Here is a 14,409-nt window from a genome sequence, read left to right as displayed (position 1 = left end):
CAGCTGGAGAGGGCATCCAGAGTGCAGCCCGGATGCATAAAGATTGACTCATAGTGGATTTGCAGAAAACTTTATAGATAGAGATCATTCCATTTTACAAAAAGGGAAAACTGAGGACTGGAGCCAAGGGAATGGATAGGTCAGAGAGAAGGAATGAGGTGGATTAAGAAGTCCTCAAGCTGGGCAGGCTTGGCTTTAGGTAGATACGCCTCAGGTGCGGGAGATGCTACCAGAAAGCAAGGTCGGCAGTACCCCAGTCTGAGCTCAGGACTCAGACCAAGATGGGGTTCACTTAGACCAGTAAAATAGCACGTCTTCATTCAGATGCTCTGGGTAGGGAGCAAGGGCATCTCCATTGCCCTTCTCGGAGCTCTCCCAGGGGCTGTGGAAAGTGCCCATCAGCCTAGCAGAGCGGGGAGGAAAGAGGCGGAAGCTGTTCCAGACCTGCGACCTGTAGGGGAAGCAGAGAAGAGACGGTGAGGAGGGCAGGCCAGACCAGCGGTCCTCAGACTTTACTGTGCACACAATTCCCCTAGCAACCTTTTTCAAATGCAGGTGCCCATTCAGGAGATCTGAAGTGGGGCTGGAGATGCCACATTGCCTGCAACCTTCCAGCTGGTGTTGCTGCTGGTCCACAGACCGCAGTTCGAGTAGCAAGGGCTGCTGGGCAGTGCCAGGGAGACATCGCAGACTGCATCTTTCCTCTTGCCAGAGGAGCAGAGCCAAGCACTAACCACACTGCTTCCCACCCATCCCAGGCTATAGAACCCCAGCCTGACTGCTGAGGAAGAGTCCCCCGTTAGCAGCAGGAGGGGCCTTTCCGAGCCCGGATCCAAGCTCTTCTCTCAGACCCCCCTCCTTGCCTCAGATCTATCTTGTCCCTGTTACTTGCAAAGATCTTGCTCCTACCCCAAACCCCCAGAGTTGGGAGAAGGGTCACTTGGAGCCCTTGGCCCCAGGGCCCTCCCCTCCTCCCTCACCTGGGTCCCAGGCTCTGTTCAGAGAGGATTCCTTGAGGTCCTGGCAGCCAGGAAGCCCGTCTTGTGTGCCCCGAAGGCCGTAATGAAGACGTTAATGACGACCGTGATGAAGACCAGGATGGTGGCAGCATTGTTGAGCTGGTTCAGCTGCCACTGCTTTCCCACCTCATTGAGGTTCAGCCGTGCTGCGGACCAGTGGGGGGTGGGGGGCAAAGGCTCAGCGTGGGGCCACAGCCCGAAACCTCCCTCGCGCACCTCGGAGACCCGACCGGTGTGGCAGAAGGCAAGCGAGGTGGTAGGCATTGGGCTGAGGGACATTCTCCCTCACTGACCAGTGTGCCGGCATCCACACTGTACCTCAAGAAATCGGGATTTGGGCACTTATACCGGGTCTTAAGAGTAGGGATACATGCTCACACAAAAGGCCATAAGGACCTCTGCTACAAGTAAGTGAAGAGAGTCATTCAGCAGGTATCGTGGAGGGACCACTATGTGGGAGACCAGGAGGTAGACAGGGAGCCTGCTCTCACTGTGTAGTTGTTGTTAGCTGGGTGTTTGTAGGTGCGGAGGGCTACCACTAGGTTAGCAGACGGTTGAGACGTTGGCGTGGGCAAAAGCAGAGGGAGAACAGAGAAGCAGTCGGGGCTTTTCTTCCCACCAGGGGCCACTGAGGCCCACTCCAGGCCTAGGGTCCTCACCGATGACCACGAGGAGGATTCCGATGACCACCTGCAGGAGCAGAGAGATGCTGATGAGGGTGACGAGGGTGGTGTAGTAATGGGAGGATGGTCCCTGCTCCAGCACTGCTTTCAGCCGCGTGGCATTGGACATGAAGAGGGCCACGTCCAACATGCTCTCTGCCACGCTCTTCTTAGTGGCATAGTGGTTCAGGTTGATGGGCTGGCTCCTCCCGGGGTTGGGGTTCCCAGGCTGTAATAGAGAAAGCGCAGGCTGACCTAGGAGGCTCCCGAAGGGAAGCAGTCGAGACTGGAAAGAGGAGAGAGCTTTTCGAGCTTTCCCTTAACTGGGTGGGGAGCTGAGGGCAAGTAACACCCTGCTCAGTTTTATGGCCTGAAAGAATAGTTGCACTAGAAAGCCCTTACGGACCTTTGAACTTTGAAATGATGGTATGTTGTCTTTTATGTTCCTCTAGGGTCTCCCACATCTATCTGAAGAAGGGGAGGGGGCGGTGGGGAGGAGTTCTCAGCTGCTTGTAAGAGGTACCACCCTCATTTCATTCTCTATTTTGCCCGAGCCAGGCCTGGCCTCAGGCCTGTCGATTTTCCTCTGTGAGGAAGGTATCTCAAAGACAATAGGAGGAGCTTCGAGGCTTGGGTGGAATGGGAAAGGCATCTCTTCTCCCAAAATGATGTGGCCCCAAGGCGGGGTGCACAGCTTAGCAAATGGGTCAGGAGCTGTGTTTGGATCCCACTCAACCCCGTGGCCAAGGGCACCGAGACCACAGCCGTGCTCATCACAATGCATGTCTGGATGCGTGTATGGATACGTACGGCAATGCGTACTAGTGAAAAGCACCTCATTTAATTTGTTTTTTTTTAAATTATTATTTGGCTAGGATTTATTGACATGTAATTTACATTTGATTTGATTTTGAAAAATAAAACAAAGCTTGTATTCTCAAGAAGTCACCAACTCTGAAAGACGGAGTGACGATACAGAACATATGGAGTGGGCCTCTGGGTTGGGCGCAGAAATTCAGACCAGATGCTGCAGGCAATCTGCAGTCACTCAAGAGAACTTGGGTATGTTGTAGGGAGATTAATTTAGGAGTGGTACTCAGGATGGATTGGCCCAGGGGGGCCCAGAAGCAGGGAGACCCATTGAAAGATTATGGTCCGATCTGGGGTCAGGATGACAAGGGACTGAACCCGAGCAAGTGAGAAAGGAGAGGAAGGGGGAGTTTTGAGAGATGTCACAGCCCGGAGGTAGGGAAACTGACCCCACAGGTGACCACAGAAGTTATCTATTGAGTGTGTGGGGGGTGGGGTGGATGGTTGGGTGGATGGGGCAGGTCCCAGAGGGTTCTGGAAGCTCCTTCTGGATGCTGGGTTTATCTGGAGCCCGCTGGCCTGGTTGGTTAGGGCCAGGGATGCGAAGGCCAGTGCCCCACGAAGACCTCAAAGCTACAGCCTGTGGTTCTAGCCCATTTGGTACAGGTTTGTCCTGGGTACAAAGGACACTTATTAAGTGACAGAGTCTGTGGAGCAGCCCCCAGGCCTCATCACAGTTCAAAGTGCTTCTGAGTGGGGAACAACTGTGAGCAGGCTTCCCAGCCCATGGATTTTCCCGTCGGCCATACCCACTCCTCCTCTCCTTATCCCACCCCCCACTATGCCTGGTACCTAGAGGCTTTGCACTTTCTGCTCCCTCCAAAGCCGGCTCTCAGTTCAAGATCTGAGAAACTTTGAAATTACTGCGTAAGCATCAAAGGAGACCCCTTCTTTTAAAATCTGCCTATGAACAGTGGACCAAACCTGAAACCCAAAGCTCTAGTGTTGTGTTCTGAGCATTGCCCAAAAAGTGTGTGAGGGGCTGGGGGATAGAGGGGGCTTACTTGGGGACACAAAGATCTTCCCAAGCTTTAACAAAAAATTCTGCTCTAAGTTTTAACAGAGCTGCTAGGCTTCTGTTGTTAAATGGCTCTAAGAAAGCCCTTGTTCCATAGAGGATGTATGACTCAAAGTGAGCAGAAGAGGGTACAGGCCTATCTTTTCCTCTCTGACCTAGGGCCTGCTCTTATTTTGACTTGTGCTAATTCGGGGCTACTTTCTAGCTAAGGATGCTTTTTCAGTGTCTGGTTGGGTGGCGGTGGGCACGGCCACAGGGTGCCCCCTCGAAGGCGCAGAGGGCTCCCGATCCCCAGAGTGTCCACATGGTGGCGTACGAGGTCCAAAGAAGTTCCTGGGGCACCCCGGAGGTGCTGGCGCCGGGACGGTGTTTCCCCCCTGAGGAATCCGCGGGCAGGACCGGACTGGCCCGGAACCGGAGCCCTCGGAGGCCCAGCACGGGGAGCCGGGTTCGCAAGTCTGCCTGGGCCAACCCCAAACCCAGCAAACACGTGCGTCAAATGAGAGCTCAAGGAAAAACCAGTACTGACAGGGCCCGGGGTGGGGTGGGGCGATAACAGAGACACCCGCTGCCCACTCCCCCTCCTCCCTTCCCCCCCGGGAGAGGGGCCTCTAGCCCACGCCGCAGCCTGGGGGATGGTGTTAGAGGGGAGATGCTTTGAGACTCAGGAAGAAGTTGCTTTGAAAAGGGTCCCCTCGTGGTAACATCTTTTAAAAGCGGGACAAGGATTTTCTTAATCCTTCTTGGCCAGTTTAGGGGCAGAGGCAGAGGAATGGATGAAATGACCTGACGGCCCTTCCTTACAGCTTGAGGATTCAACTGGATGAACCCCTAAATCCTGCGGGATGGCACCCTTTTTACCCACAGCCCGGAATCCAGGAACAACGCCGCGAAGGGTCAGGATTAAAGAAGAGGGTGGGGGTGGTGCCGGGTGGCCTGGCTGGTGCCCTAGGAGCTGGCCCTTTAAGGCCGGGCCCAGGCTGGCTGGGAACAAAGGCCCGGGAATGTGGGCTGGGCTGGGCCGGCCTGCAGAGCCACCCAGCGTGAGTCATTTATATTTCTTGGGACTTGGGAATCCCTGGCTCTTGCCTGTTCCCTCCTCTGGCCTTGGCCAGGGGCGGCCCCTGGCCCCTTGCTGCAGCCTGCAAGGCCTGTCCGCCCGAGCCTCCCCTCCCTCCAACCCACATGCCCTCGCCCCAGCTCCTGGCCCCTTTCATCTGGCTCCTCAGAGCCGGGCCTGGGGGTTAGCACTCTCAGCCTTTGAGCCCAGTTCTGCCTCGGCGCTTGGCGCTTTGGGCCTCAGTTTCCACATCTATGGCAGAAGAGGAAAATCCCATTTCTGGAGCCGGGGAGGCTATGGGGAGACGGAACTCATTCCGTCTTTGTTTCTCCCCAAAGGAAAGAGAACTCCAAGCTCTTATGTTTTCCTTCAGGCTGGGATCTGTCTTTCCATGACCCTCTCAGGATCTTCTGTCGTATTCCATCCCACCCCACTCAACCCCTCCGCCTCTACTTGAGGACAGGCGGGACCAGAGATTCCAGAGCCCCTGTTTAAAATGCGGATACCTGTGGGAAAGGCGACACGTCAAAACCCGGCCAGCCAGTGATACCTGAACACCAGGAGAGTTGGGATTGGTAGGAGGTTGGAGCAGGGGTGGGCGTGCGGGCAGGTGGGGCTGGATCAGAGGCCCGTGCTGGAGCACCACGTGGTTGTGGACACCAAGAGGGCATGGTTTTGCTGAGCAGGGATGGAGCCGGGGGCTTGGGGGACAGCCCAGATCCACTCCACAGGTTTCCCGGTTTGCCCGCCTCCCGGGCCTGCCCCGGCACAATCATTTCTTCTCTCTTCCTTGTCCTTCCCTCTTGTTTCCCCTCAGACTTCCCTGTCACCCTGCTTGTCTTGCCAGGTCCCAGCTCCCTAGGCTGGTGTGGATTCCATCCCTGGAAGTCACCGATTGCTCCATTGTTCTGCCAGACAATTATGTGTCCCTTCATCCTTGTTGACCTATACTTCTGTTGCTTTACAAAACTGGAGTCGGCTAGGAAAGGAATGCCTCTTTTAACAGAAAAGTAAACACATTTTTACATTGTTAACTGACATCATGGTCAGTGGGAACCACAGGCTCCAAGAGATCATTCTGTCCTTTCATAGAAACAAGATTTCAAAGGGCTAAGTAACGGTCCCACCACAAAGCCATGGCGTGTTCAGGACCGGGAGCCTGAGGCCGGCAGGGAGTGCCCTGCGGAGAAGGAGCAGGCTGGGAGGCAGGGCCTTGTGGCAGCCAGGGGGGTATCACAGAGGGCACCCGGGCACTGGGTTCAAATCCTAGGTCTGCTACAAGCTGGTGGTATGAGCAAGCCGATCGCCACCACGGGGCTGCTTTTCTCATCTGTGAGATGTGGAGGGTCCCTCTGAACACAGAGTGAGGTAGGAGTGGGGAAGCCCCCTGTCTGAGAGTCTCAGGGGTTGAGGACGTTCCCCTGCGAGAGGCAGAGGCCAGGCAGCTGTGGAGCAAGGCCCAGAGGCAGATCCAGTGAGTCACTTTGCCCCAGGCAGCTCAAGGGCATTGGTGACCCTCCAGTGAGTCATTACTGTCAGCCCTGAGAAAAGCCATATGTGTGTATCATCTTCCTGTGTATCCACTCGTACTCAAGGCTACAGACAAAAGAGGCCCAGAGGAGCCCTTGCCCGTTGGCCCTTCTGTTGGTCTCAAAATGCCTGACTATCCAGAAAGGCCAGGCCTCTCCTGAAAAGCAGATAGGGATGAGCCAGACCTTTGGAAGGCTGGTTTGGGAAAGGGGGGATCCCAGCCCAGGAAGAATGATTTGCTCAAATGTTGGGATTGGGGTGGCCTACTATGTCAATGTGCCTTTAATTAGGTTCCCAAGATCCCTAGCCCTCTGTCAGAATTAAGTTTGGGAAAGGGTGCCTAGGGTTTGTCGTACTGTGCACAAACTCAGTTCCCTGCTCCCACTGACAGAGTGCATACCTCGCACCTGGCACAGGGTTGAACGTGGGACGTGAGTCATCTTACTGAGTCCTCACAAGAACCCTGGGAAATTGGTGAGGGCATGATCTTTGTAGTTGAAAAACTGGAGGCTCAGAGAGCCCAAGCAACTTGCGCAAGGTCACACAGCACAGTTTGTATCCCAGTTTTCTATGTGCCAGACCCTATAATGTTAATCCCCACTCCACCACCTCCCAGAAGCTGAAGGCATCCTCCCTGCCTCCAAGCAGTTTAGGTTGGAAAATTAAAGATGTGGATTAAGAGGAAAGAAGACAATTTGTCCCCAAGGATACATATGCACCCTTGCTAAGAGGAGGTAAAACACCCTTAGCAAGTGAAACTTGCCTTTAGGCTTTCTTGAGCCTGCCGTGTCCCTGAGGGTACTAGCCTCAAGGTCAAAAGGTTTGGGTTCAAACTGGCAAGAGGTGACCCAGGCAGGGGGGAAGGTAGGGTTGAGAGAGAGACTTGTATCCATACCTTTTGAATTTTGAACCATTTAAATGTTTGAACCATCTAACAAATAATAATAAATTTGAGGGGCGCCTGGGTGGCTCAGTCGTTAAGCGTCTGCCTTCGGCTCAGGTCATGATCCCAGGGTCCTGGGATCGAGCCCCGCATCGGGCTCCCTGCTCTGCTGGAAGCCTGCTTCTCCCTCTCCCACTCCCCCTGCTTGTGTTCCCTCTCTCGCTGTGTCTCTCTCTGTCAAATAAATAAATAAAATCTTTAAAAAATAATAATAATAAAAAATTTGAGACAAAAACAAATATTCACTGTAACAAGGCCAATGGTTAAAACAAAGTAGAAGCTTCTCCATCTGTGGAATGGGAGTAATGTCTGCCCTGTTTAGCACAAAGCTGCTGTTAAAAAGATCAATGAGATAAAGTAGGTGAGTGGGCTTTGAAAACTGTAAAGTATTCAAAGAGATGAGAGAGCAATCTCTCCCACTCAGGATTATACTTGCACCTGTGGGCCTAGAGGCGTTTTAAATAATATGTTGTGACTCAGGGCCTGTCCCAGCCCAAATTTCGAAGGAAGGCATCGCTCGTCTTCCCAGCAACCTCTAGGGTCTTTGAAATGCCCCTCTCTGCCCACTCTGCAACCTCTGTCCTCACCCCAGGGAGCCTCACCTTCGAGCTGCCCCAGGCCCATCTGTCAGGGAGGGAAATTCTCAGACAAGCCTACCTATGCTGGGTCTCTGGGGTCTCTGCTGGGACTCAGTGGGCAGGCCCTCACAGCTGGCCTCCGTCTACCGTCTCTCTAGCCCGGTGCCCTGCTCCTCCTCCCACCCCCAGGAGGGGGCAGAGAGCTAACCTTTACTTATGATCGCTCACTTGGCCCGTGCCAGGCGCAGTGATGCTCAGCAGCCCTGGGCCACACCAGATTACTCACTGTTCCCTGAACACACCCCACCCTTCCCGGCCTGCTCCGGCTCGGCTCTAGGACGAAAGGCCTTTCTTTCCCAAGCCCTCTCCACCCCCCAAGCCTCCCCTCCCTTCTAGAACCTGTCCCCGGGCATGCTCTGCCCAGACCCTGGGCAAAGGCTGCCGGGCTCCGTACTGGCCTAGGCTTTGTTGAGACCTCTCTAGATGGCTCCTCCAGCCACCTACTTTACTGTAGGGATTTCATCTTCAGTATACCTGGGTCCCCTCAGTGCCTAGCTCGGTGACTTGCCCACATTCAAAGCACAGTAAAGGATGATAACATTGAACTTCTTTTCTGAAAGAGTTTTTTTTCTGAAAAGGTAAAAAGAAGGGCTGTTTGAGGGTGAGATTTCGCACACGAGGACTTCTGGGCGAAGGGGTTAGTGTTTGGACAATGAATCTGCCTTTAAAAGAAAAGCCCCCGATCAGGGATAGCCCTTTCCCCCTGGCTGGTATCCAGCCTCAGGGAGTGAATGACTCAGATTGGAAGCTGCCACTGATATTCAGGCCAAAACCTGCGAAGGCCCAGACCCCTGTGGCCTCCGTCTGGGGCAGGCGCTCTGACCGAGGGCTTCCCCGTGCCAAGAGCAGTGGATTTCACTCTTACAAATCAACGGTCTCTAAACCACCTCGGGTCGGGTGTCTTGCATGCTCTTCCGGTAATAATACCCAACTGACCCAGAAATCTCCAAGCCTTGGGCGCAGGCTTGCTGAGAAGCTCCAGCCCTTGGCCCAGGCTGCAAACCCGGGCTTTAGAGCGGGAACACCGGCCACGTGGGCAGAGCCCCCCCTACCCCAAGCGGGAAGGTCTGCAGTACCACTGTTGTCCACCAGGGCCCCCCACTCCAGGAAATAGCTCGGGGAGCCCGGGGTTAGCTCCACCTGCCAGGGGCCAGGAGCCCAAGTGCTTTTGATCCCTCTGTGAGTTTAGGAGGTGACAGGGTTGCTTTCTAACAAAAGGGGGCTATGTATAAAAGGAAGAGAGTGTGCAGGGAGGGACAGGAAGGCATAGGGGTTGTGATAGGAACCCCATGGGGCCTGTTTGCTCTTTCTTAGGAAGGATTTTCCACCTCCCCTGGAAGAGGTCACCTTGTCAGTGGCTTTCAGGAAACACTGTCATCTCAGTTAGGGTCCAAAGTTAATCATGGCTTTGCCACATAGAAATTTCCAAAGAATTTTTCTGCTCTCTCTCCCAATGCCCTCAACGAGAGTACTTTCTGAATTAGCACTTTGCTCTGGGGCTTCCAGACCCATCTGGCATTTGCTTTAGGCCCCACTTTGACTTTGGGGTTCTCCACAGCATTCCCCAGGCTTACCCCACCCATCTCCACTCACTGCAAGCCTCTTCGTCTTTCAAGGGCCAAGAAATTGAGCTAAAATGTGAACAATAATAATGATAATGCTGTAGGCCAGACACCCCCCCAACCCAGAAGTGTGTGGTAACAGTCCCGTTTTATAGGTGAAGTCATCGAGGCTCTACGAGATCATCTGCCCAAAGCCCCCGTATACAACGGGATGGTCCTAGTGTCAAAATCCTAAACCGATATTCTCTCTTCGATATGGGTGGTTCTTTCACAGTGGTCCCTGGGGAAGCAGCAACAGCGCCTGGGAACTTGTGAGAAATACAAATCCTCAGGGTCCAGCCCAGACCTACTGAATCAGAAAGTGGAGGGCAGAACCCAGCAATCTGTGTTTTCAAGGGATTCTCCCAAGAGCTCAAGCTGGAGGGCCATTGGTCTACACCATGCTACCAAATTGCCACAGTTAGTGCTTACTGTCCTCTAAGCTCGGTGCTGGACCCTTGCGTATTGTTTCTGTGACTGGATGCTTCTAACAACACCTATTTTACAGAGGAGAAAATCGAGACTAGGAACGATCCAGTAACTTTGCCCGGGCTCACATAGCTGCTGAGTATTAGAGCTGGGATTTGAACCCAGGCAGGCTCTGGAGCCTGGGTGCTTACCCACGACACCATATAGTCTCTGGAAACATTGGCATGAATCATAAAGCAAGATATCAACATTCCACATGATGGTGTGTGTGAGTTTTTAAGGTCCTCACTAGATTATACATTTTTAAAAAGATTTTATTTATTTGAGAGAGAGTGCACACAGCAGGGGGAGGGGCAGAGGGAGAAAGAGAGAGAGGGAGAAGCAGACTTCCCACTGAGCAGGGAGCCTGACGTGCAGCTCTATCCCAGGACCCTGGGATCATGACCTGAGCTGAAGGCAGACGCTTAACTGACTGAGCCACACAGGCGCCCCTGTCCCCACTAGATGATACGCTTCTCAAAGGTGAGAATGATTTCCTTGGGATTTCAGGCAATTAGAATAAGAAGCAGTAAGAGCTGAGGCCACAATCTCTGGCGACAGTCCAGGTGAGGAGACCTCATGAAGCAGATCCTATCTGTCAGCGAGGTGGGAAAAGGGAAGGTGGTGCATTTCCCACCCCACCCAGGCCTGCCGGGAGAGCCTGCCAAGATTCCTACTCAGTTCAGTTCAACAAACATGTTTTCGGTCCCTATCATGTGCCAGGCATCTAGGACACAGCAGAGATCCCTGTCTTCCCCATATCCCTCTTCTCCTAATCCCCTAAAATGACGAGGCTTAGCAGAGAATAAAGTGTATAAAGGGGGGAAGCCAGGAGATAAAAAAGACCTTTTCAATCCCACCCCAGCAGATCAACCTCATGGGAGCGAGGACTCTGTCTTGTTCACTGCTGTATCCCAGAGCCCGGCAGGCTGAATGAACGAATGATGCGCTTGTCACCCCATATTCATTCAGATGGGGCTTGAGAGGCAGAAGCATGGTGAGCTGTGCTCCCCAGGTTTCTCTCTTTTCTGGAGTCCCTTACATGGGCATGTCGACTCCTGACCCCCTCCGTCCTCCCTACAGCTTTAGCGCACACCCGCGTGTGTGTGCGCGTGCGTGTGTGTGCATGTACGTGTGTGTGTGTGTGTGTGTGTGTGTGTGTGTGTGTCTACTGTCCCTGCGGTCGCAGTGCCTGGGTCCTGGCATAGATGAGACCGGCTGCTGGCAGGGAATGATGCTGTTACACTCACTGCAGCCCCAGAAGCAGATGCGATCAGGATAGACAGGAGTCCCCGGAGCAGAGTCCCAGGGACCCCAGCCAGGGTGGAATCCCCCATCAGGGGTCTGCCAGCCCTGCGTCACTGCCCCCTGATGGCGTCACCCAGTCCAAAGAGGTGGCAGCCTCACTTCTGGCCTGCCAGCCTGCCGGGGAGAGCTGCAGCCCGAGCCCCGGGAGCCCCGCTCTGCCATCAGGCCCCGCAGACCCCGCAGACCCCGCCTGGCGTCTCACACCTGCTCTCCCTTCCGTCCTCAGGATCTGAATGTGGAAGGGAGGTGCAAAATCACACATTCTCACTGTCCCAACTCCTGCACTCTGAGCAAGGGCTCTGACGCCATGGGCCAGGGGCTGGGGAAATGGGTGGCCTTGAGCTTGGATCGGAACTGAGCCTGCTGCCATTTTTTCTGTCTGTGGCCTGGGGCCAGTCCTGGAACCTCCCTTTTTCTCAGCTTCCTCTTTTGTAGAACGAGAGGACCCCCCCCCCATTGTGAGGAGCTAGAGCATGGTCCAGTCTACAGATGTGGAAGGAATGAACCTCTGCCAAACTCTGCCAAACCCTTAGCAAAAATGTCCAGTGGGTCCAGGCTGGTTCTCACCCAGCCCCTGGACATGCTCTAGAACTAGATTCACCGTGGGTGCTGAACATGTTAAATGGCCCAAACTCCAGAAGTTTTCCAGATTCACAGCCTCTCTCTTAATAGCTGCATCTGTTCAGAACTCACCGCGTCCCAGTCACTCTTCTGTGTGTTTTTATGCATCTTCTCCCTTCTCGTAGAAGCCTTATGGGAGAAGCGCAGGCTCGGAGGGACTAGGTAACGTGCGTGGGGTCACACAGCTAGAGAGAGCAGAGTCCAAATTTGAACCCAGACAGACAGCCAGGTCTGTCTGAGGCTAGAGCTCTAACTCTTAACCACTGTGTTGTTCTGTAAGCCTCTTGTCTAGCTTTGGAAGGCCGGATCTCTGAGGAAGCCTTTCCTCTGGTGCCGGACACAGTATCTGACCGGTAGTGTGTGCTGGGGAAGGAAGGAAGAAGAAAGGAAGGAGGAGGGAGGAAGGGCAGGCAGGCAAGCCGGCTAGCCCTGCCCTGAGCCGCGGGCCCAGACCCAGCCTGGAAGGACCCTTTCAACAACCCGGGGCAATGCCCCAGGGCAATGAGGGGGTTGGTGGGTCACCACTGTCCCTCGCTCCCTTTCTAAAAATACAAAGAGCACGGGCTGGTCAAGGCTACCAAACAGATATCCAGTTGCTCTCTGGGGTCAGTCGTATACAGGCTCACTCCTGCCACTTGGCACCTGCTCTCTCTGGGCCCCCTGCCCGAGAGCCGACCCCGGTCATCCCTGGGACTGTTTATGGCAAGGCAAAGTCCACTTCTGCAGCGGTAGGAGCTCCGGGGCCACTAGGTCCCGCCCAGCCTCACCCCTGCTGAACTGTGGGGCACCGGGACAGTTCTGGTGTCTTTTCCCCTCAGCCCAATAGGGCAATCACTTTGTTGCTGGGGTTCCTTTCCTAACAGCCATCAAATAGGGGCAATCAATCTCTCCGGCCCCTTTGGAGTTGGAACAGCAGCTGGGTTCCAGGATATGGATAGTGGCCTCTGAGGACCCCTGGAGTCAGGCTTCAGCGCTGCCCCTCAATCGCTATGGGCCCCTGGGACCTCCGTTAGCCACCTGTGAAAAATGGGAATCACGTGATTGCGAAACAGTGCTAGTGTTATCCTATTTTTAGGTGAATCTAAGAAACTATGGACTAAATATGAACAGTGTCATCTCTAGTATTCTTTCCCTTTTTGCGTTCTCTGCATTTTCTTATTTTTCCTCAATGAACATAGATGAACAGCAAAAGAAAACGAACAATGAACAGTAAAAGAAAAAAATGTTGAAACAACCACCACATCATTGGTACTGAAGTGTTTGTCTTGACTTACAGGACGGTTTGAGGATAATGTCTATGAAAGTAGCTTGCCAACTCTGAAGTGCTTTGCAAATGTCTGGGGTTCTTAATACAATGGCGCCTGCGGGCACTTCGGAGCAGCAGGGGTGGGTAGGGGATAATTTGCTCCCACCTCCCCACCAGGAGACCCTGTAACTGGGCAGTCCCGCTCTGGACCTCGTGGCTTCTAGCCTCACCGTGTAGCCTCACTGAGGCCCGGCCATGGGGTGTAACTACCTGGCCTGCTCCATGGATGAGTCAGCAACACTGAGCACCCACTGTGTGCAGTGCTCCGTACTCTGTACCGAGGAGATAGCTCTGTTTGCTCTCCAGTCAGTCAGCAAACACTTACTGAGCATCTACTGGGGGCAAGTCAAAGCACAAAGGGCATACTGTGGAGATGACTCATTCCGACGGGGAGTTTGTGATAAATTGTAGAGAGGGATGGGTGCCATGTGAGATAAAGACAAAGTGGGAAAGTAGGAGAGCATCCATTGGGGACATCAGAGGAGACCTCATGGGCTTCAATGCCATCTCAGCTGGACCTCGAAGGGTAAGAAAAATCCTTCAGAATGTTCTTCCTCTGGTGATTACAGAGTCTGTCTTAGGAACCAGTACCCTAATGGGAGAGACTGGTAGACACATGATAAAAGGTTGCCAGATGGGTATAATGTAGCCCACAGTAATTTGCTGGGCTCAGTACAGAATGGACATGTGGGGTCCCAAGTTCAAAATTATTGAGAATTTCAAGATGGCGTCAGCAGAGCACTAAACCAAGTGGGGACCCTCTGTGGTGCCGGGTCCTTCTGAGCAGGTCCTGTGAAGCCAGGCCAGCCTCCTAGTAAGTGTGGGAGAAAAGGATGAAAGATTTCTTGTTGCCATGAGGACCACAGGCCTTGGGAAACCCAGTGACTGCTTCACTGTTTGCATCTTGGGTCAAGGTTGACCTCCAAAAGGTGGGGTAACTTAGCCTGATCTGTTCTGTACGTACCTCTTCCCTTTGGTAGCCAGTGCAGTGTTCTGCCTCTTAAATAATGGTGCCAAAAAGGCCAGGGGCTATTGGCTCCTTTCCCAAGAGCCAGGATTGGGGAGCAGCAAAGAACACAAATTCAGATGCCTTCAGTGGCAAAAGTGGTGGGAAATGTTTCTCACTGGGAAGTGCAGCCCCACCCAAAGACATTCAACTTCAAACCCTGCAAACGTCTGTCTGTAACAGGACAGCCCTATGGCCAGCCCTCTCGTATAAACGGGGAAACTGAAGACCAGAGCAGGCAAGGGACTTGTCTAAGTTCCCACAACTAGACAGGGCTGCAAGTGGAGCACAAGTTTCCCTAACTCTATCAAGGGCCCTTTCCCTACTGGCCAGGTACTCTCTGGTGCTCTCTGCACAGG

The 14,409-nt window shown here is 53.7% G+C and overlaps 1 protein-coding gene across 3 annotated transcripts in view; it reads right to left on the bottom strand.

The window, feature by feature from the left end:
* Nucleotides 1-36: 36 nt before the first annotated feature.
* Nucleotides 37-14,409, bottom strand: part of NINJ2 (ninjurin 2) — a 74,242-nt gene continuing 59,869 nt past the window's right edge. For 2 of the 3 annotated variants that reach the window (XM_036092331.2, XM_036092332.2), the window contains exons 2-4: nt 1,679-1,910; nt 981-1,165; nt 38-451 (exon numbers count right to left, since the gene is read on the bottom strand). In XM_036092331.2, the coding sequence (XP_035948224.1) occupies nt 999-1,165; nt 1,679-1,910 (399 nt within the window). In that variant the 3' untranslated portion in view covers nt 38-451; nt 981-998. Of the gene's footprint in view, nt 452-980; nt 1,166-1,678; nt 1,911-14,409 lie in introns of all 3 variants that reach the window. The other variant, XM_078074086.1, reaches the window with a different exon arrangement.

The sequence above is a fragment of the Halichoerus grypus genome, chromosome 6 (genome assembly GCF_964656455.1).
Source record: "Halichoerus grypus chromosome 6, mHalGry1.hap1.1, whole genome shotgun sequence".
Taxonomy (NCBI): Eukaryota; Metazoa; Chordata; class Mammalia; order Carnivora; family Phocidae; genus Halichoerus; species Halichoerus grypus.
This window is presented reverse-complemented; position numbering and strand designations above follow the sequence as displayed.